This window comes from Pelodiscus sinensis, chromosome 4, assembly GCF_052426305.1.
Source record: "Pelodiscus sinensis isolate ZL-2025 chromosome 4, ASM5242630v1, whole genome shotgun sequence".
Classification (NCBI taxonomy): Eukaryota; Metazoa; Chordata; order Testudines; family Trionychidae; genus Pelodiscus; species Pelodiscus sinensis.
The window spans coordinates 132,397,524-132,419,541 of NC_143055.1; the positions used below are offsets into that span (position 1 = coordinate 132,397,524).

The window sequence follows — 22,018 nt, forward strand, 5'->3', positions numbered from 1 at the left end:
AAGTCTTGGGAAAATTAGAATAATATGTTCGCGCAGCTATTGTCCAAGTAGTTGTATAAGGGCATTTGGTTATGGCATTTGTGGTCAACCTCATGTAGGTGACATTGCAATAATTCAGTTTGAAATCACAGTGCTCTGGGTTATTGTGTGAGGTCGATCTTGGAGGAACATGGGTTACAGTTTCCTGTCTGTATGCAATTGGAATACGCTTTTAGCCATTGAAGCTCCTTGGGGGTAGCAGGGGATTCAAAAGCACCACAAACAGAAAGTCTGTTGGAGCTGAGACAGGTACCACTTGTACCAAACCCTATAGAATGCTTTGTCTCCAGCTTCCCCAAAGCAACAGCATTGCGTCTTGTCTGGAATGGGTGTTGGCCAGGCACTGAAAGCCGATCTCTCATAACCTGGTTTGGATGATTGACAGTGAAGTGCTCATCTCTTGAGTAAATAAGTTGGTTTCCTATTTAACTTTTTATTTCAGCGGTGTGGCTCCAGATTTGCTCATTTTGTTTGAGGGATGGTTTTTAATCCCTAATCTTGGAGGAACTTCAGATTTCATGATCTAAATCTTGCCACCTTGGTTTTAGAATGTATTTTTCATTTGATTAGAAACCTAAAAGCTATACTGCGGCAACAGCAACACTGAACATCAATCCGCAGTTAAAGATAGATCCGTATATCAACAAAGTGTGTCCAGCCACGGAGAACATTTACAACGACGAATTCTACACCAAGCAAGACCTAGTTGTGACAGCACTAGACAATGTGGAAGCAAGGAGATATATTGACAGGTGAGCGTGGGGAGATAAGAGAAGCAGATGTGACTCCTGTTCTTTTCCGTCTGTTTTTCTTTCCCCCCTAATCTTTTTCTTCTCTAATTCTAAATGTGGCTTGATAGTAGTATCCTCAGTGTTACCTTGCATACCTTGTGAGAAATGCAGCCACACACTAAACTGTCTTTTTTAAAAAATGCAGCAAAATCCATCTCTGCTGATAGAAACAGCAGCGGCTCCCAGCAATAGGGGTGGTCTCCAAATGTTTTCTCTGGCATGAAATAGCAGTCAAGAATTAAGGGAAGAGATCCCAGGGAATACCTCAGAAGTGTGGCAAATGAGTGACATTTCTAAAGAGCGGTGAGATATTCAATTGGAAGATGCTGTGAGCTGTATAACGTGCTCAATCCTTAGCGCGTCAGGTCCCTGTCAGTGTTAGAAGGTATGCCCCAAAGGGGACTGCCGCTGGGATCTGTTCGCACCGTGCCTAGAACATCAGGGTCTCGGTCCATGACGAGGCTGCAGTGCTGCAGGAACACAAATAATAATGAGATTACGTCTGTCCACAGAGTGAGCGGCGGTTGCTTGCGGGTGTTCTCTGTTTTACTGTCACAGTGTTCTAAAGCAAGGCCCCTGGAAGCTCAAGCATGTCCCGTTTTTTTTCTCTGAGTGTCTGACACGGGCAGCCTTCTGTGCACGTATGAAATCTATATTCTTAAAGAGTAACCAAGCGGGTGTGTGCGTAGGAGTAGCTTTGCATGTGATGTGGCTCTCAAAATATTTAATCAAAGGTCAACAACAAAAGAATCTGCTCCTCTTTGGCAGGTTGCTGACCCTGCAGGGTATGTCTACACTTGCTCTCTAGTTTGAACTAGGGATGCAAATGCAGATCTTCGAAATAGTCGATGATCTAGTACCATTCATTAGCATGATCTCGCCGGCGCGCTAGTTCGAATCACAGCTGATTCGAACCAGGAAGTGCGCGCTGGGATGTGTTAGTTCGAACCAACGTTGTTACTCAAAAATGAGGAGTAACGTTAGTTCGAACCAACGCATCCCAGTGTGCACGTCCTGGTTCGAATCAGCTGTGATTCAAACTAGCGCACCGGCGAGATCATGCTAATGAAGCGTGGGATATTTAAATTGACAATTTCGAATGCCTGCATTTGCATCCCTAGTTTGAACTAGGGTGCAAGTGTAGACATACCCACACAGAGCAGCAAGACTTTGATAATCGGTGATTCACTCTAGTGTGGCTTCCCTCATTTTAAGTGGGGAGAAGCTACACCAGTACGGATCCATCTATAATGGCATTGCCTTGATGTTGGCATAAGTGATTAAAATCCCCACTGAGACCAAGCCTAAGACGAGTTCAGGGGTCAATTGGGGTAGTCTTTTTTGAAGTCTTTCCTACATCTTTAAAATCCATTTGGGCTTCCTGGGTGCCAGGGAGCTTGCTGAATAATGCATGATGTGAAAACGGAGGGGAGGTCGGTCCTTTCCTAGGTGCACTCTGACTGCCCGTTCCAGCCTGGCCTTCAGCACAGACGTTAGAAAGGGATGTAAATGTTCAAAGTTCTTTGTAGCTCACCTTTAAAAATGAGAGTGATTCTGTTCTGAAAAAGCGACTTTTTCAACCCTGCATCCTGAGTTTCCCCCTTGATTGTGGCTCAGTGACTTCCCTATCAAACTTGCTCTGTATTTTTACCAAGATTATGCACCTCACAGTTCAGCTGAGTATTTAGTGCTGGGATAATAAATGCAACAGAAGAACTTGTTTTAAAATACCGGTGTGCACACAGACGAGGGTTGCGACTTCAAAAGGAACTGTAATTGAAGGAGAATGGGCAAGAAGGCAGGAGCGGTCATTGGGGTATAAACACGAGGGTGCTTTCCCAGGGTGTAAAGAGAGACAGTGTGTTAGTACATAAATTCTGTTGTGAATGATCCGTGCAGAATCTCGTAGGAGAGGGCTTGAATGTGGTCTGGACAAACGCTATCAAGACTAAAACAGCATGTTTGACAGCAGGTATTTCTGACTTACCATGATGCAGTCCTTCACTTACGCTTTCTTGCTTCTGAATGTTTTGTATCCCTCAGTATTTTTAAGTGCATTTGAATTGGTTTCAGATGCTCTAGGGTCTCGCTGACCTCTCTGAATGCTTCCCCCCCAATATCTTTTAGTCGCTGTGTAGCAAACCTGCGTCCGCTCTTAGACTCGGGAACCATGGGAACTAAAGGACACACAGAAACTATTGTGCCTCATCTGACAGAGTCCTATAACAGTCACGTAAGTCATGAAATATTTACCATGTGTGGTTGAACACACCGCTCCTTTTGTGTTATACTTTTTTCTACTTCTTGTTTACTTCAAACGTGATCCATTTGAGTCACTGAAGGTGCAACTCCTGCTGTTGGAAAGTCAGACTTAAAGATGGCAACAGATATTGTTTTAAAGACGTTCACAGAGGAGAGCCAACACTAATATGTTTTTATGGGTTTTGTTTCCACTGTATAACCAGCTGTTACAGTGGGATTAAAAGTCACTCTGAAATAACTTGAACGCTTTGACATCTGCTCTCATTTGAAAGTGGGGAAGTGAAGCCTCTACAAAACTTCAGTTCTCTCCGTTGTCAAATAGTGTTTCATGGTTCCGTTTTGCTTTTGGAGTGCCTGTCCTCTTGACTTTTAAGTTTTCCGGTTGCAGTGAAAACAGTTCCATTTATAATATCCCTCTTGCCTGTAAAAGGAAATCTAATGCCACTCTGGCGATTAGGCTTTATTCAGGCAATCGAATTGTAATGTTTTTATAAACAGCCCCGACACTCTTTGTGTTTAATGTCAGTTGAACTTCAACTGGCAGATAATATAGAAATCGACAGTGCACTGGTAGTAATATACTTTCACATGTCTATGTACACACTGCTCTCTTTTCACTTCATTTAGCGAGATCCACCCGAAGAGGAAATTCCTTTTTGCACTTTGAAATCTTTTCCAGCTGCTATTGAGCACACAATACAGTGGGCAAGAGATAAGGTAAGTGCATTGCCTGGCAAAGTATACGTATTCATTCTGTATTTAGAGGGGGGGGGGGGGGAGAAATCATTTTAGAGACTATTACCCATACAACACCCGATTTCTGCTTTTGTTTTTTAGTTTGAAAGTGCGTTCTCCCACAAGCCTTCGTTGTTTAACAAATTTTGGCAAACCTACCCATCTGCAGAAGAAGTCTTACAGGTAGGAATAAATGCTGTGATTTAAAACAAACGGCTTACAGTAGGGCTCTTATTTTAAGATCAAGAATAAACGTCTGACAAGCAGGAAACTTTAGAGCTGTTGTGTTAGGCTACGACTAAACTACAAAGATTTTTCGAAAGGATATGCAAATTCCTATGGAATTTGCATATCTTCTTCCAATCGCATTTTCGAAAGGATTTTTCGAAAATGAAAGTAGTCTGGATGTGTATTTTTCGGAAGTAAACCCATTTTTTGAAAAAACGCATAAACCTCCTTTCTTTAGAGAGTGGTTTTTTCGAAAGATTTTTTTCCCGAAAAAAACACGTCCAGATTACTTTAATTTTCGAAAGATCCTCTTTCGAAAATGTGATCGGAAGAAGATATGCAAATTCCTGTGGAATTTGCATATCCTCTTTCGAAAAATCCTTGTAGTTTAGACGTAGTCTGAGGCAGTATTATTTGGCAAAATTGCAAAGCTAAAGCTGCAAAAAGAAGAGCATGAAGTGAAATAGTGAAGGCTAGAATAAAGAATATAGACTTCCATTTTCCCTTTTCTTAGTAAGGTAACTAAGGTTAATTTACTCTTCTATTTCATTAAATGGTTGTAAGACAGCATGTCCATTCTAATACTGTTTTTCTGTTTCCCTTTTCTGTTCAGAGAATAAAATCAGGAGAGAGTTTAGAAGGCTGTTTTCAAGCTATTAAGTCACTGAGCAGAAGACCCCGAAATTGGTCTCAGTGTGTGGAACTTGCAAGAAAAAAATTTGAGAAGTATTTTAATCATAAGGTCTGTATATAAAACCTGTTGATGTTGAGAAATGGCTTTTGATTAATGGGGGTGTACAACAAACTTTTTATTTCTCTCCTGGATAAAATACCAACATTATTTGCAAAAAGTATTTCAGATCTGTTTCCTGCAGAATTACAAGAAAATCTTTGCCACAAATGTTACAATTAAAAAAATCTCCAAACCTAGCTCATCTATTCAGAAGGTCTCACATTGGGTATAATCTTGCATACATTATTAGTTGCTTTTAACATAATTTTATTAATCATCCTCACATTAGCTTGGTGTCTTTAGACTGAAATTCCAGGGTGAGACTGACATTGGCAAAAAAAAGTATCTGCCGAATAGAAACCATACTCCTCCAGTTCCACAAGGTGCTCCTCCATTAAAATATGACTAATGCTTTCAGTGAAGAGCTCTTTGAAAAACTTTGTGTAAGCTCAGAAGCTTGTCTTTCTCCAACGGAAGTGAATCTTGAATCTTTTGCTATGACTAATTGTGCATGGCACATTCGCATGCTGTGAAGAAAGCTTTCACTACTTCAACCCTGGACAATCGGGAAGGAGCTCCTTGCATAAACGTACTTTTCTCATATTTTCATACCTGATTAGGAAACTTTCCTGCTGTATCAGAGGGAAATGTGACGACAGTTGGACCAAGACTTCAGAGCACCACAATGACATCTCTCATGTTTTATTCATATTATGTAGGAAGGAATATTAATAGTACTCTGGCTTTTCTTTTCTAGGCTCTTCAGTTACTTCATTCTTTTCCCCTGGATACACGATTAAAAGATGGAAGTAAGTATAAATAGCCACTGGTACCTCACTGTGATGTGACTTTGTTGTAGGTCACTGTGTTATTCACTACTTAGAATTTCACTTTAAAATTTTCCAACTACCAGGTTTGTTTTGGCAATCACCAAAGAGGCCACCTTGTCCGATAACGTTTGAATTCAGTGATCCTCTGTAAGTATCATACCTCTATTGATATTTTGTACATAGACGAAGGGAGGTTTTGTAGTAGGCTTGTTTAGATATAGGATTCCTCCTATGCAGGTAGAATGCGTAAATGAATTATCACAACATTTGTCCACTATGAAACTTAAGGTTTAGAATGGAGATAGACCACACCAACTAAAATGAGGTCTGCATTGGATATGCTTTCCCGCCCCTGTAAGAACAACCTATCTGTAACCAATGCTAGACTTAAGTGTTGCAAATGACTATACTCAAAGGTTTAATGCCAAAGAAACATGCCAGAATCTTGAGATTTCTCAGATGAAATCCCTGCTTCTTCTGAGAAATGGCTTATACTGCTCCCTGCTCTTGGGAAAAACTCGTCTCGTTGGTGAACTCAGACACTTAAAAACTGGGGTCAAATGGGAATACAGGGCAGTATGTTGGCGGAAGTTTTGAGCATGTGAATGGTATGCATTCCCTGGAACCAGCATGTCAGTGCATTCGCTCTGTGCAGTGCTGACAAGAATAAGGGGGAGACTTAAGAGTGAATCTCACAGGCCTCTCGTGAAGTTGTGCAGTGTCAGTGGGGTTTTCAGAGTTTTGATTAGAGAGTTTGTTTGTTGTGCTCAGCTGCGATTAGCTGAAATCCTCCCTTTCTCCTGTGTTCCAGCTGCTTTTTTAATGATCCTGTCATACAGTACTACTCAACCCATTTATGCATTATATAACCATGCGTTATATGGGCTGCAGGTTAAGAACCACAGCTCCCTCCCCCACCAACTCCTATGCCCAGTGCTCCCCTCCCAGACACCCCTCCAAAGAGCAGGACTGGGACCCTGGATCCCAGTGCAGGGGTGGGCAGGACACCTGGTGTCGCCAGGATTTGGGCCCTGGTGCAGGGCCGGGCTGGGCAGCAGGGAGCCCAGCGCAGTGCCAGACAGCAGGAATCTCTGCTTGGGACCTGCTGTGGAGCCCCAGGTAAAATTGTAGCATCCCTGCAGACCCCTAGTTCCTGCCCCTGTGCAGCCCAGTGCCCATCCCTCCCCAAGCCTCCTCTGAGACTCACTCTGGTTCCCGCCCCCCATGGCACTCATTGGCCTGTTCCTGGGAGAAGTGCTACCTAGGTTCTCTTCCCCCTCAGCCAGCCCCGCCTCCTGCCAGGTTCTACCCCCCCCTCCCAGCCAGCCCCGCCTCCTGCCAGGTTCTACCCCCCCTCCCAGCCAGCCCCGCCGCCTGCCAGGTTCTACCCCCCCCTCCCAGCCAGCCCCGCCTCCTGCCAGGTTCTACCCCCCCCTCCCAGCCAGCCCCGCCTCCTGCCAGGTTCTACCCCCCCCTCCCAGCCAGCCCCGCCTCCTGCCAGGTTCTACCCCCCCCCCAGCCAGCCCCTCCTCCTGCCAGGTTCTACCCCGCCCCCCCAGCCAGCCCCTCCTCCTGCCAGGTTCTCTACCTTGCTCCGCCTCCTGCCAGGTTCTACCCCCCCCCCCCAGCCAGCCAGCCCTGCCTCCTGCCAGGTTCTACCCCTCCCCCCAGCCAGCCAGCCCCGCCTCCTGCCAGGTTCTCTACCTTGCTCCCCCTCAGCCAGCCCCTCCTCCTGCCAAGTTCTACCCCCCTCTCCCAGCCAGCCCCACCTCCTGCCAGATTCTACCCCCCCCCCCCTCAGCCAGCCCTGCCTCCTGCCAGGTTCTCTTCCCCCTCAGCCAGCCCTGCCTCCTGCCAGGTTCTTCCCCCCCCCTCAGCCAGCCCCACCTCCTGCCAGGCCTGAGGGGCAAACTTTGAATTTTAAGCACAAAGCTGGGCCTCAGCTGTGTGCTCATTGGACCATATGCAGCCTGTGGGCCTCAAGCTGAGAACTGCGGTAAAGTCAGCAACATTCTTCTGGGGCAGTAGCTTCCTGATGTTTAGCAGCACCCCAGAATATGCTGTTGTGAGTAGTGTGGTAACACGCCCTCCCTCATTCTTACATTGTAAACACTTCTGGGTAGGACCCTTCCCTTGTGTTTTCTTGCGCCTGACCCACGGGCACCCCCATCCTGCCGAAACACACGTGCTATTTGGAATTGGGTGCATAACCAGTTGTCTCCTCTCTCTGTCCAACAGACACCACAGTTTCATAGTGAGTGGTGCCACGCTCTTTGCACGAGTATACTGTGTCCCGTTCACCGCAAAGGTAGGTCTGCCAGGCTGCAGGGGAGCGCTACCACCATTCAAGTGTTTTGGTCCTCAGCACGATGGCCCTGTGCCACCATTGCTGCTCTTTATCAGTGTTAATCTGTAAGGAGCTGCTCTGTTTTCTAGTTGTCCAAACATTTTCTTTAGCTCCTTCCTTAGCAAGAAGGAAACTAGCCCAGCGTCTCTGCTGCATTCAGTCAGTCGTCATTTCAGTTGCTCTCCTTACTTACTAGTGGACCTGTTTTCTCCCTACTTTTACCGTCCCTTGACTATATTTGTAAAGGCCTGTCTTGGTCTCCTTAATTTTTTTGGCCAGCATTAACTTATTTTTCGGTCTAGATCCTTTTTCCTATAAGTCGTGAGTGTGTGTGTTTGGCCTTGCCCCCATGATCTTCTTTTGCAGTTCAGGTTTTTTACCTTCAGATCTTTGAACTATCTCGCACGAAGCAAGCCACTTGGGCCACTTTTGGTTCTTTGCGATCTCTTTTAACAGATGAACTAGAGTCGAGATGCAGCACAAGATGGTGGGAGAGTCTGATACACTCTTCCCAGTCGTGCTTAGATGAAGGAAGAACAGGACATTTAAATACATGAAATGCTGGGTTATTTATTTTTCACTTTTGTGCACTTAACTAATACACATATCTAGCTGCAAGAATATATAGAATATAATAGAGAAATGGATGTAAACATAGTAGCATATTAACATATGATTGTTGTAACTTGTATAAATACCTACTTGTGTATATTCCTGAACTTGTGTTTTATAAGGCAGGTAAATGCCAGTTTTACAAACTTAAATCTTATGGAACTGTTCAATATGAAATGCTGTTGTGTTCCCCAGCCTGTTAGTTTGTTTCTTCAGTTTTAAGTAAGTGCGGGGTAAAGCTATAATTCGGATATAAATTTTAAAAAGGGGAGTAGGTAACCCTAAGGTTTTGTCTGTTTTGTACCAAGTAATCTGCAGTTATCTTTATTTTAAAAAACAGGATTTGTCTGAAGAAACTATTTTGAAGATAATTTCAGAAGTAAACATACAAGAGTTCAGGCCCTCAAACAAAGTAGGTTTAATATTTTAATAAGCTCTATGTTAAGCAAACACATTTCTTGTGATCTGGTTTTGTCTGTTGATAATTCTCCCCTTCCTGTTACATGGAGGAAGGCCTGTTGAGAATATGGTTTGTCTAGAATATATTCTTGCTTTGTTTTCCCTATGTTCTTTTTTCAAGATTTTGCATTTAAATATTCCAGCTAAATCAAGCCAAAATGACAGTGATCCACAACATTATTTTTTGGTTTTTAAATTGAACCGTATAAGTGCAGACCATGTCCTTATGCCTGCAGGCTTTTTTTGTGTGTGCACATTTCAGTTTTTTAGTTAATTTTTAATTACCATTACAGTAAATGCTCTGGGTTACATTATTTGAATACTAGGCAAAAAACTGGGAATGTTTTTCTCCAGGAAGGAAAGCTAATGATTTAGAGCTGTATTAACCCATACCTCTTCAATAAGTCAGATCAGACTTCACCACTTAAAATACATAGCCGCAAATTGTAGTTATTTATGGATGTATCTGTGTAGAGAATGGAGTTTTTGAATGAGATTACGATTCCTATCCATGTGCAGTGCTGTTCTGTGGGAGCAGATCTTGGTAGTCTGGCAGAAAGATCCCTTCAAATGTAAGGACTTGTCTATGCTTGAAATGCAACAGCAGCACAGTCGCAGCTCTGCAGTTGCGCCCCTAGAGAGCTTAAGTGTGGACCCAGTCTAAACAGATGGGAAGGGGTCTCCTGTCAGCACAGGTAATCCATCTCCCTGAGAGGCAGTACAGGTTGAACCTCTCTAGTCGACACTCTCTGCTCCGGCAACATCCGTGGTCCGGCATGATTTTAGTGAGCTGGATGTCCACTTATCGTGGGTGTTGCCAAGTTTCCTGGCATCCCATAAAGTTTGTTTACAGCCACCAGTCCTGGCTCTTCATGTTCTGGGCTGTTATTTAGCTTTAATTTACCTCAAAATGTCTCCTGAGAGCCCAGCAAGCAGTGGCAGTGTTGACAATGCTGCTAGACGATATCGAGCTCCCATCGTCCAGCAAATTCTCTGGTTTAGCACCAGTCAGGTACTGAGCGTGCCTGGCTAGAGAGGTTCTACTTGTAGCTAGATCAGTAGAAGAAATTTCCGTTGACCTAGCACTACCTACTCTGGGGTTAGGTTGGTTTACGTATGCTGCTCAGGGATGTGGATTCCTTCAGCTTTCCTAGCCATTGAGAAAACCTCCGCTTTGTGATGCGATGTGATGATAATGCAAAGCAAATGCCGCATTTAATCTGTTGGGCAAACCTGGATCTTGGCCTGAGGGGAATACTAGGCAACGTATTCAATAGCTGCATATCTTCCCAGGTTGTGCAGACAGATGAAACTGCAAGGAAACCAGAGCACATTCCAGTAAGCAGTGAGGATGAGAGGAATGCCATTTTCCAGCTGGAAAACACCATCTTAGCCAATGAAGCTATGAAAAGTGAGTAGCTTCCCTTTTAAAGGACTCCTTGTTGATTTTCAGCTGCCCCCAAGTGCCAGCTGTGTGCAGCTCAAGACTTCCTTTGGAAAAATCTTTCAGTACCTCACAGGCAGGCTTTTATAGCTTGCTGCTTGTGTGCCACCTAAAAAAAGTTCCCATTTCTAGTCAGCGATAATAGCTCTCCAGAATTGGTGATTCGAAATATAAATAACACAGAATGGCCACCAGGGGTTCCCTAAGGAATAAACACCTAAGTCCTTGAAGCTCTGCTGTTGTGTCTGCGAACGTGCCCCTTACACATTCAAGGGAAACTCCAAGGGAGTTTCAAATGGTGGTCAGAGCATTGTGACCATCCTGGCCTTTCCCTATTGCTGTGTGCCTGGGGGTTCTGGCTAGAAGTGGAACTTGAATGAGGGATCACCAAATGAAATGAATAGGTAGCAAGTTTAAAACAAACAAAATAAAGTTTTTCTTCACGCAGCACACAGACAACCTGTGGAACTCCTTGCCAGAGGATGATGTGAAGACCAGGACTTTAACAAAATGCAGGACAATGTAGCACTTTAAAGACTAACAAGATGGTTTATTAGATGATGAGCTTTCGTGGGCCAGACCCACTTCCTCAGATCAAATCTCTGGCCCACGAAAGCTAATAAACCATCTAATTAGTCTTGTTAGTCTTTAAAGTGCTACATTGTCCTGCATTTTGCTTCAACTACCCCAGACTAACACGGCTACATTTCTATCACTAGGACTTTAACAGGATTCAAAAAAGAACTAGATACATTCATGGAGGTTAGGTCCATTAGTGGTTATTAGCCAGGATGGGTAGGAATGGTGTCCCTAGTCTCTGTTTGTCAGAGGCTGGAAATGGATGACAGGAGAGGGATCACTTGATGATTCCCTGTTGTGTTCCCTCCCTCTGGGGCACCTGGCATTGGCCACTATTGGCAGACAGGACACTGGGCTAGATGAATGTTTGGTCTGACCCAGTCTGGCCATTCTAATGATCTTACGTACTGGTATGGGGGGGGGGGAAGCAAATTGCAGCCTTAAAAAACTTCTTTAAGGGGCACTTGCTTTTGTAATTACTTGAATGGTAAGAGTGCATGGTCAGGTACTTTGATACTTGAACATTTTGGTGCTTACAGAAGTAATGATTAATTGTAACTCTTGTCTTAGTGACATGGTTACATGCTGTTCACACTTACACAAAGTGTGGATCCCTACAGTACAGGCTGGGGAGAAAAACCCCATTGCCTGTGTGGGGATCAGTGCCCCCAAAACAGCCCATCTCTGCTTCCTGACACTGTAAAGGAAATAAAATGCTTGGTGTCTCCATCATTGGTAAAAGTAAGTAAATAACCCAAGTGCAGTGAGCTCAGTCATCAAATATAGCAGCTGCTTCTCTCGCTAGCACAGCTCACCCTGCACCGGAACCCAGTTCTCTGTAATCTTTGTAAAACGCATAATTGTCAGTGAAATAGACCCAGAACCTCAGTCGCTTATCGTAGGACTCATCCATCGTGTTGGTGAACCCTGGATTTTTTTTCCATGAACAGATGACTTGCAGATGAAAGTGCTCTCCTTTGAAAAAGATGATGATGCTAATGGACACATAGACTTCATAACAGCCGCCTCCAATCTGCGAGCCAAGATGTACAATATCGAACCAGCGGATCGGCTCAAAACCAAGCGCATCGCTGGAAAGATCATCCCTGCGATTGCAACGGCTACTGCTGCTGTGTCTGGCTTGGTGAGTGCCTGGGCCCACGGGGAATCTTTCTTTTGCAAGGCCATCTCTGATCTGCAAAAGGCAGGTGCCCCCTTCTCTGCCTGGTCTTCATCCTGTGAACGTTGGTTAATGCCAGTGCATCCCTGCTACAAGACTTTTGGAAAAATTGATCCTACTCTAGGCCACCCTGTGATCCTGCAGTCTAGGCTTTTTGGCATTGCGGAAAGAGTGGACGGGGGGAGTAATTCCCATATAATAGACTTGTTTTTAACCAAGTAGAAAACTTGGAAAGGCAAGAAGCAGTTCTTTTGGTGGCATGTAGCTTAGAATGTGTGTGCAAAACCTCACTATTCTGAAGAGCCTTTGGAGATTTCAGCTGGTCCAGAATGCGGCTGCTCGAGTTTTAACTAACACTTGTTATATGGAGCACATGATGCCACTACTCCAGCAGACGCACTGGCTTCCGGTATGTTTCTGGGCACAATTTAAGGTTATGACTTATAAAGCTCTAAACAGGTTGGGACCTGGGTATTTGAAGGACAGTCATCTCCCGTATGAACCAGCCGGGGGATTATGATCAGCTGGGGAGGCTCTGCTCCGTGTTCCTCCACTTATGGAGATAAGATTAACATCTACGTGGAGCAGGGCTGCCTTCGCTTTTGCTCCCAGGCTGTGGACTTCTTTTCCCTGGGATAGTCGCATGGCGCCAACGTTAGCGTTGTTTTGGCGCCAGGCTAAAGTCTTCCTTTTTACTCGTGCTTTTATTGGTGTTGGAGTGTGTGTATGTGTGTGTGTCCCTCCTCTCGGGATTTCTTAGCAGGTTTTATGTCCCTCTGGATTTTAAGTTTTTATATAGTGTTTTTAAAAACTTTGTAAGCCACCTCAAATATTTTAAATTAGAGAGGCGGAGTAAAAAATTTTTAAACAAATAAAATGTGATACAGTATTTGATGATAGCAGTATGAGCATCCAATACCACCATCTATAGATCCATTTCTGTCCTGCTTTTAATGGTAGTTTGGCAATTAGAAGGAAACGGGAATGTGGAAACACTAAGCACATCTGCTGCATTTACAAAGGTCTGATGAATTAGTACTAAAATAGGATAAACCTGCCCCATGTTAGAAGGAAGGTGTCGGCTATCAGACTTGAGGTAGAATGTCAGTTTGCAATCCTTTTGTTTTCCCATGCGCTCCTCATTTGATATTTGAGAAATGTTGACCCCTGTCTTGGTCACACTGGCTGTGTGCTGTCAAGGAAAGATGCCGTTGGCATGGAATTTGATCTTGTGTGATGTAAGGGGTGAGTCAGTTCTTGAATTGAAATGCACGCCCCTTCCTTTTTCTGTGGTGAAGAGGTCATGTGTTTTTAATACCGGAATAGCAAAGAAGTTGTTTATAGTCCAGGAGAATAAAGGCCTGGATTGTGTCTTGCTGTGCTGTGTACGGATCTCTGAATTTCCTCAGGGAAAGTAGGGTCTGTCCCTTCAACACAGAGACGTAAGCGCTTTCTGCAGCACCATCCCTTCCTCTGTGTACCGATTTCTACCTCACAACACAGGAGGAAGAGTTAAATTCCCTTGCGTCGGGGTCCTTTCCACTGCCGCCGGGCAGCCAGTGTTGGCATGGCACTAACAGGAGCAGTCATGCCGTGGGGGAGAGGCACTAGCAGTCTGGTGGGTTTGGGGATACGTGTTTGTTTTCCAACTAGATAGTCTCTTAACCTCTTCCACCAGATGGAACCATTTCAGAGGAGGGTGTGAGCCAGCCCTGGCTCGTGATTGCTGCATACCTGGGTTATGACAACATAACGTCATTTGTAGCAGAACAAAAACAAAATCTCAGGTCTAAAAAAATCATAAATTTTGCATATAAAACAATAACTATCTTCCCAGCAACGAGGGGAAAAACCCCTCAGGAAAATATTGGTGTTTTTGTAGAAAACGTTGGTCTTACACTGGAAATTCAACAGTAATGTCCGTGCTGTCCAGGTGTAGAGCGATTTATCCCCAGCTCCATTTTGCCCTGGGAATTCCCTTGTTTTCCAGAAGTGATGACCCAGTTTCGCTTCCATGCTATGCGGTGACTGAGGAGGTTGTAGCTTACGCAGGGATGGACTCTCCTCGTACCCCGATCCACCTGCACGTGCTGCTGCTCTCTCTCTCTCTCTGAGGGGCTGCACACATTGCTGTGGTGGAGTTCAGAACTCTTTGGAATCCCAATAACCCAGCCTCTCTACTGCTTCCCACCCAGAAACAGTCAAAGCTCTTAGTCTTTGCCAAAACTGGCATCATAAAACACATGGAGATGCTCCCCAGGGGCACGCTTGCTTGTTACCCCCCTGTGGCCAGTCTGGAGTATAACTGTCCCCTGGGTGTCCTGCCCCCCTGTGGTCGTTCTGCAGCATAATTGTCCCTGCTATCATAGCCCTCCCGTTCTGCTTGATGAGAAACAGGCCCATTCCAGGCACATCCCGTTGTCTTGGCACCACCGCACCCGACCTTGCTTTAAGTTAGGAGAAGAGGAAGTTCCGTATCGAATTTGGCTGTCCCAGCTCTTAACATTTAGGAGGAGTTCTTAGATAGACAAATGGCTAGAACCATGCACAAACTCTCTGGAGTAGGTAGTAGATTTGATGTACCCGCTTTATCCTAAGAAGTCCAGTAATTTGTAACGTGTTAAGTAACTGTGTCTACCCTAGGTTGCCCTGGAATTGATCAAAGTCGTGGGTTCACATCCATTTGAAGCATATAAGAACTGCTTTTTAAATCTAGCCATTCCGATAATGGTGTTCACAGAAGCCGCTGGAGTAAGAAGAACAGAAATAAGGTAAGGAGCGTGATGGGGGAAATAGTGTTGTCTAGGAACTTAGGTTGAGGGCGATTGCATCAAGCGCTGGAGACGCAGAGTTAATATGTGTGGGACTTGGAGGGAGTCCACACTTGGGCATGTGTTGTCTTTTGGTCGTCATAGAACAACAGTGTAAAGAAGCCACAGTTGGGTTTGAAATATCCATGTTCGTTTTGTGCAGACGTACAAGGCCTAACCGCCTACCACAGTTCTGGCTGGTGTCTGAGCCACAGAACTCTGTGAACCCTTAGGCTTCGTGTACACTGCCGGCAAGCTTGTGCAAATGAAGCGTGGATTAGCATATTGCTGCTCTTCATTTGCATAATTGATTCAAGCTGTTTTTGCACAAAACCAAGCAGTGGACTTTTTTTCCCCACAAACTTCCATTTTGCGCAAGTTCCTTATGAATCTCCTGGAGTTTTTGTGCAAAAAAACACCGTCCACACTACTTGTTTTTGTGCAAAAACGGCTTGAATAAATTATACCAATGAAGCGTGGTGATATGCAAATTATGTACAGATTAGCATAGGCATTTCCAGCAAAGTCAGCAGGGTAGATGAAGCCTTAGAGGGTTAGTACCCACTCCCTAAGCACTACATCAAGCATAGCTGGTATTCTGAGATCAGCTGAGGCTGTTCTCAGATGTGCAAGGCAAGGAGTTTGGAAAACCAATGTAAACACTCTGACCTACGCAAACAGGAGTCCAGATTTTTCCGAAGTCTTCAGTGTTGTCCTCAACTGAGCTGCTGATTACTGAGCAACTTGGCACTTCTGCCCCCTTCTTACTGCCTTTTTAACTATTATTTCTAATTACTGTATTAGTCAAACATCGTTCCGTTTGCATAGTCTTTGGTGGCAAACTGTGCACTATAAAAATACAAGTTTGCTAGTATCTTTCACTTGATTTGTTTTACAGTGGGATCTAGAGCAAGGGTGGGCAAAGGGGCCTCTGTGGGCCAGATCCGGCTCACCAAGCAGATTGATCCAGCCTGGGGAGGCCCGGCCACTTCCCCGCCTCATGCCAGTTAGGGCCTGGGAGGAGGGGGAAGCACATGAAGTTTCCTCAGTCCTGCCAGGAGCGTGTGGTGCTTAGAAGCACCGTGTACTCCCAGCAGGGCGGAAGGAGACTTCGCACACTCCCCCCACCTCCAGGCCCTGATTAGCCTGGGGGCGGAAGGGGGAGTGAGCGAAGTCACCTGGGGGAACCTCTGGGGAGGGTAAAGACTTCACGCGCTCCCCCACCCCCAGACCACTCATGGACTGTGGGTGGGGAAGCTGGGTGGTATCTTGGCTCCACCCCTTCCGCTTGAGGCCCCGCCCCTTCTGGTGTGGCCCAGGGCCACTTCAAACATTTCTGAAGTAACCTCCAGTAAAAAAAAAAATTATTGCTCTCCCCTGATCTAGAGGCTTAATCTGCCCTGAGGAGTTCATTGCACTAGGTCAGGCATGTCCAAAGTCCTGCCTGCGGGCCAATTGCGGCCCGTGTTCCGGTTTAATACGGCCCCACAGGTAATTTGGCAATATCTCTCTCTTATGGCCCCCAACAAATCCATATGTATTGAGATGAATACATTGTAAAATCTCAGTTAATGTCAGTTGGTCTAAATCAGTTATAAATATATTTGGACACAACATGTATACTTGGTGTTATGTTCCTGTTCATATTTTTTTAACTTAAAAGTTGACAGACAACCTTTATTACCAATAATATGTAATGTACTTTACAATGTTCCTGACATATATTTCAGCTTCCTGGATTTTTTTTTCATCTGGTCTTCAGATATGAAAGGCAGAGTGATTTAACACCTGTTTAGATTTGTCATCCATGTGACGAAATGAAAAGTATGCTGTTTGCAATAAACTTTGCATAAAATAATTAATTTGCATTTAATTTTAATGGTTCAAAGAATGTCAGGCAAAATGGTCGGCCCTCACGCATGTTCACTTCATCAAATCTGGCCCTCTTTGAAAAAAGTTTGGACACCCCTGCACTAGGTAATGTGCACATGTGTACTGAAAGATGGTCTCTACCTCGGAGAATGTAGTCTAAATAGACAGTTCTGACAAAGGGAATGTGGAGAAATAGGAACAAAGAGAGGAGGAAAGTTAAACAGCAAGTTAATAGCAGCGCTACTGAAATGACCGTATCGGTTTCTGAAACAAAGACTTGAATCCATGCTGCCAGTGTGCAAGATCAAGTGAAAGTTGAGAATGTTTAGCACTCTGTTCTCTTTCAAACAGAAATGGAATATCGTTTACAATCTGGGACCGGTGGACTATTTATGGGAAAGAAGATTTCACTCTGCTGGACTTCATAAACGCTGTCAGAGTAAGACTTCACTTACTGGAATGGCTTAGTAGAGCGTGTGGGGGAAATGGCTTTTCTTTTCCTGGCTCATGTCAAGCACTTACTAATGCCAAAATAATTCTTCGGAATAAGTGCATGTTTGCGTGGCCACTGATCAGTTAAGCAGAAAGGTTCTCTGACATTGTCCTGGCAGTCAACTAAATATATAACAAGATATACAGGCAGTCCCCGACTTACGCGGATCCGCACTTACGAACGGGGCTTTTCTCGCCCCGGACCTCATGGGTGGCGGGTCGCCACCCGTGTCCTCCCGGGCGAGAAAAGCTTCTCCCGGTCTCCCTGGTCTGCTGGGGGGGGGGTCCAGCAAAGCCGCTGGACCCCTCCCAGCAGACCAGGGACACCAGAGCAAAGCCGCCGCCTGGGCCGAGGAGCCGCGCTACTGGAGCAACCCAGCAGCACCCCAGAGTTGCTCTGCCCCAGGCTTCCTGGAATCAGCTGCTGATCAGTTTCAGCAGCAGCTGACTTGGCATCCAGATTCAGCCGCGGTTGAAACTGATCAGTTTCAGCAGCGGCTGACGCCAGTTCCGACTTACATACAGATTCAACTTAAGAACAAACCTACAGTCCCTATCTTGTATGTAACCCGGGGACTGCCTGTAATCAAATCAAATTCAATAAACCATCGGTCAATTTTGTATTTAACGCATGGACATTTTTCTGTCTGGAGTGGTGTTGCTGTTTAGAAATGGTTCCATTCTTTGGCGCCAATTGTCTGCTTGGCTGGTGCAGTCTGTTAAAACGTTTGCATTCATGAATTGTAGGAGAAATACGGAATAGAGCCAACAATGGTGGTCCAAGGTGTCAAAATGCTGTATGTTCCTGTGATGCCCGGTCACATCAAAAGATTAAAGTTGACGTAAGTACTAGTGGGGTGTAGAAACAAATGGGGGATTCAGGGATAGGACCTGGTCCATTCCTTGTATCTTTCTCCACTCTGATCACTGCTTGCTAGCCCACCCATGTGTAGAATTCCCATGGGGGCTGTCACTCACAGAAGAAATGGGAGGTTACTTCCTGTAACTGGAAGTTCTTTGAGATGGAGGATCTGTAGCTGTATTCCACTACCTGCCCTTCTTCCCCTCTGCTTTGGATCCTGTTGAATTGCTCTAAGAGGAGGCAATGAGGAGGCATCGAACTGTATTACTGCTTGTACCCATGGTCGGTGACACGAGGGAAGCTACTGCACGTGGCTCTGGAAAATCTCTGGACTTGGGCACGTGGTGTGTTTACGCACCACGTGTGGGACACAGGTGGGGCCACACCTCTTGAAGAATCCCCAGTTACAGTAAATAACCGCTATAATTGTGCCCTCAGTACTCTGAAAATAGAGGTTATTTACTGTGACTGGGGATGTATTGTCTTTAACCATATGTCTCATGTGTTGGACTTCATTTCTGGTAAATAAATAAAACCACTCCCCATAACATAGGGTAGCTCAGCTCAGTCGGCTCTGTGCTGCTTTTCCTGCTCTTAGAAAATTTGCCTTCCTTTCTTTGCAGGATGCAAAAGCTTGTGAAACCCTCAGCTGATAAAAAATATGTGGATCTCACAGTGTCATTCGCTCCAGAAACAGATGGAGATGAAGACTTACCAGGGCCTCCAGTGAGATACTACTTCATCCATGAAGACAATTGATGGTAATGCTACTGAAGTCGCTCCAGGACCATTTGCTTTGAAGGGAGTGTGCTAATTTCAGCTTAAAACAAGTAATATGTATTTCTTTGGTGACGCCTTAATTAAACAGGCATGGTTGAAGTCAGTGAATGGAACTGAAGAGGCCTGTCAAACTGGATTTACTGTTCACCTGTCCCTACTCTCTTCATACATCTGTCTGTTCATAAAAAGGGTTGGAGGTTTGCTGAAATGGAATATCATGTATAATTTGTACCACAAAGAAGAGATTTTTATTAATTTATGGGGGAGGGGAGAAAATGGCAAACCTCGCATCTCATTTCAATATGCAAGACAAATGTTAAATAGGGGAGAGCAAGAATTGGTGAAATTATCATTTTATAACATGGTGGTCGATAATGTTTGATGCGCTATTTCTTATTCATCTCTTCTAAAATTGGGGTGGCAACCACATAATCTGAGCATTAGGCCAAATTCATCCACAGTGTAATTCCATTAAAAAAAGCAAATGAATTTGCCCCATTTACATTGTCAGTGTTCTCTTCTGAGCCATTGCTATTACTGTAAGTCGGAGCAGTTATCTTATGTCAGCCTCAATGTGGAACCAGCGCGGGGTATAAATTCCCTTAGCGCCATGAAGCGAAGTGAGTTCTAAGTTGACTTTGGCCCCAGGGTTGCAATGCGGGGCCAGTGAAGTAAGGCGAAGGCTGAGCTCTGTTGGAGAGCTGTGTCCTTGTTCTCCCAGTATTGCTCTTCCACTTGACGAAGAGGCAGGTGAAGTTGTCGCTTAAAATGTTCTGCCTCCAAATGAAGGGCACAGTGGCAAAGTGTTACTTTTTGAAGGGGAGGGTCAGGAGGGTATTCTGTGTGCTTCCCACCCAACCTTTCATTCCCGTTCTTTCTTCTTTGTGCCGTGACTGTAGAACAGAGGTTCTCAAAGTTGGTCCGCGACTGTTTTGCGGGTGGGCCGCAGACTCAGGGCTTGACACCCACCCTCACCCTGCAGAGGGGAGCCCGTGCTGGTGCTCCAGCCCCGCATGCGCCCCCTCGCGAGGTTGGAGTGCTAGCGCCCACTTCCCACTCGGGGGGGAAGGATTTATGTGGGGGAGGAAGCAGCTCCGTGAGCCAGGGCTGGGTGAACAGTAGTGCAGGAAACTGCTCACCTGGAGGAATCATGGCCAATGGGAGCAGCAGGGGGCACGGAGCCAGGTAAGCACCCCCATCTCTTTCATGCCCAGATCCTGCACCCCCCTCCTGCCGAGACCCTGCACCCTTCTCCCGGCCAGACCCCCAGCCCACTCCTGCACCCTCCCTCCCTGACTCCTTCATCCCCAGCCCGCTCCTGCACCCAACCTCCCACCCAGACCCCACCCCCTCTTAGCCTGCTCTTGCACCCTACCTCCTGGTCAGATCCCCACCTCCTCCTGCACCCATTTTGTCATCATGGGCGGTTGGCTGGTGGTCCGCGGAAAGGTCTCCATTGAGTGGGGTGGGCTGTGGGCCAAGAAGTTTGAGAACCGCTGCTCTAGAAGGAAGCTTTATATAGCATGTTTGTCTCCACCCCACACATCTGAGTGAATTGGAAAATTGAGTTATCTTGGCCACAATCTACAATTCAGGCAGCTAATATCTGATAGATCCATTTAATTCAGTGCAAATAAGGAAATCGTTTTGGCTACGGCAAGAAGTAGAGAATGCACCAGTGGCAGAATTCTTCAGCATGGATGCAGTGGCCAGGTGAGCTGGAGTGAATTGCTTTGCTGACTATGGAAAAAGTCAAGCAAGCGAGAGGGGAACAAAAGTCTAATTTATACCATCAGTCTGGACGTTAGCGTCGTTATTCTTTTTGCTTTGGAAATACAGTGAATGCAAACGCTCTCCTGCATGTGACACCCAACTTGCTCGGCACCATCAAATCAGTGATGTCAATGTATGATTCAGTTGACTACCCTTTAGGAATACCTTGGAGCCCAAAATATTGGATAATTGTGCTTGTTCTCATTCTCCCTTTCCTCCAGTGTGTTTATTCAAAATGGATTGAATTTACAAGCTGGAATCCACTAAAATTATTCCAATATTTGGGAATAAGTCTTAAATATAATACCTCTTTTGTAAGGTGTATATATTTGTTACTCTTAACATAGTTTATAGATATTTTATATCATAAAAGATTTGGTTTGAAACCCAGCTTGTTTATTTAATTTTTTTTTTTTACAACTTATTCCTTAAAACAAAAACAAACATTCTGTAAAACAGATAAGAGGTGAATAATAATTGACATAGGGCAAAAAAGAAGACAGAGAAGACTGAGAATAAATACCTGCTTCTGAGAAATGACTGAAATGTGTGTTTTCCCCCCAGAAATAACAGGGAGTGTAAATCCCAAATGAAATCTGAGATGGGTTTTATTTAAACATTTGGGGCAAACATAAAGCACTGTGAACTCTGAAAGTCAGGGGCTGGGAAACAATAAAATGTACTTTGAGTAACTAACTTCTTTGTTTGTTTACTCAGCATGAAAGTGGAGTCGGTAATGTGAGCTGGATGTTAGTATCACATGGAACACTTTGAAAATAAGGAGTCTGTAAAAGTCTGCTAGACCGGACATTTTCCTGACTTAGATCTGCTGGGGTCTCTTCAGGGTTCAAAGTCGTATGCAGATGTAACATGCCGAGTGGCCTTTGTTAACAGCTTCCTGTTTCCTGACAGCGTGTAGTTGCATGTTGTGTTGGCGCTTGAAAACAGGACTTGCTCCAGCATTAAGCACTCATACACTTCTTTGCGAACTCTAAATATATGGGGAGCAGGAATTGGGGTGCCAGTATTAGCAATACACGGATACATCCCCACATCTCTTACACAGTGAGTGTCCTTTGGATGTCTGTTCTGTGGATGATTTCTGCCTACTAGGCCGATCTAGTTGGAACAGTGTGTATGCTAGATGGTTGCGCGTTCTCGGTGGGGTATGTTTCTCTCTCGACTGGTCT

At 45.0% G+C, this 22,018-nt stretch overlaps 1 protein-coding gene across 5 annotated transcripts in view; it reads left to right on the forward strand.

Annotated features, from left to right (window-relative positions):
- Nucleotides 1-21,218, forward strand: part of UBA6 (ubiquitin like modifier activating enzyme 6) — a 51,354-nt gene extending 30,136 nt beyond the window's left edge. For all 5 annotated transcript variants that reach the window (XM_075929267.2, XM_075929264.2, XM_075929265.2 and 2 more), the window contains 15 exons: nucleotides 610-791; nucleotides 2,958-3,063; nucleotides 3,720-3,809; nucleotides 3,930-4,010; nucleotides 4,669-4,797; nucleotides 5,546-5,597; nucleotides 5,702-5,765; nucleotides 7,857-7,926; nucleotides 8,918-8,989; nucleotides 10,330-10,447; nucleotides 12,010-12,203; nucleotides 14,883-15,010; nucleotides 17,273-17,360; nucleotides 18,161-18,255; nucleotides 18,899-21,218. In XM_075929267.2, coding sequence (XP_075785382.2) covers nucleotides 610-791; nucleotides 2,958-3,063; nucleotides 3,720-3,809; nucleotides 3,930-4,010; nucleotides 4,669-4,797; nucleotides 5,546-5,597; nucleotides 5,702-5,765; nucleotides 7,857-7,926; nucleotides 8,918-8,989; nucleotides 10,330-10,447; nucleotides 12,010-12,203; nucleotides 14,883-15,010; nucleotides 17,273-17,360; nucleotides 18,161-18,255; nucleotides 18,899-19,034 — 1,605 coding nt within the window. In that variant the 3' untranslated portion in view covers nucleotides 19,035-21,218. The remainder of the gene's footprint in view (nucleotides 1-609; nucleotides 792-2,957; nucleotides 3,064-3,719; nucleotides 3,810-3,929; nucleotides 4,011-4,668; nucleotides 4,798-5,545; nucleotides 5,598-5,701; nucleotides 5,766-7,856; nucleotides 7,927-8,917; nucleotides 8,990-10,329; nucleotides 10,448-12,009; nucleotides 12,204-14,882; nucleotides 15,011-17,272; nucleotides 17,361-18,160; nucleotides 18,256-18,898) is intronic.
- The last annotated feature ends 800 nt before the right edge of the window (nucleotides 21,219-22,018 follow it).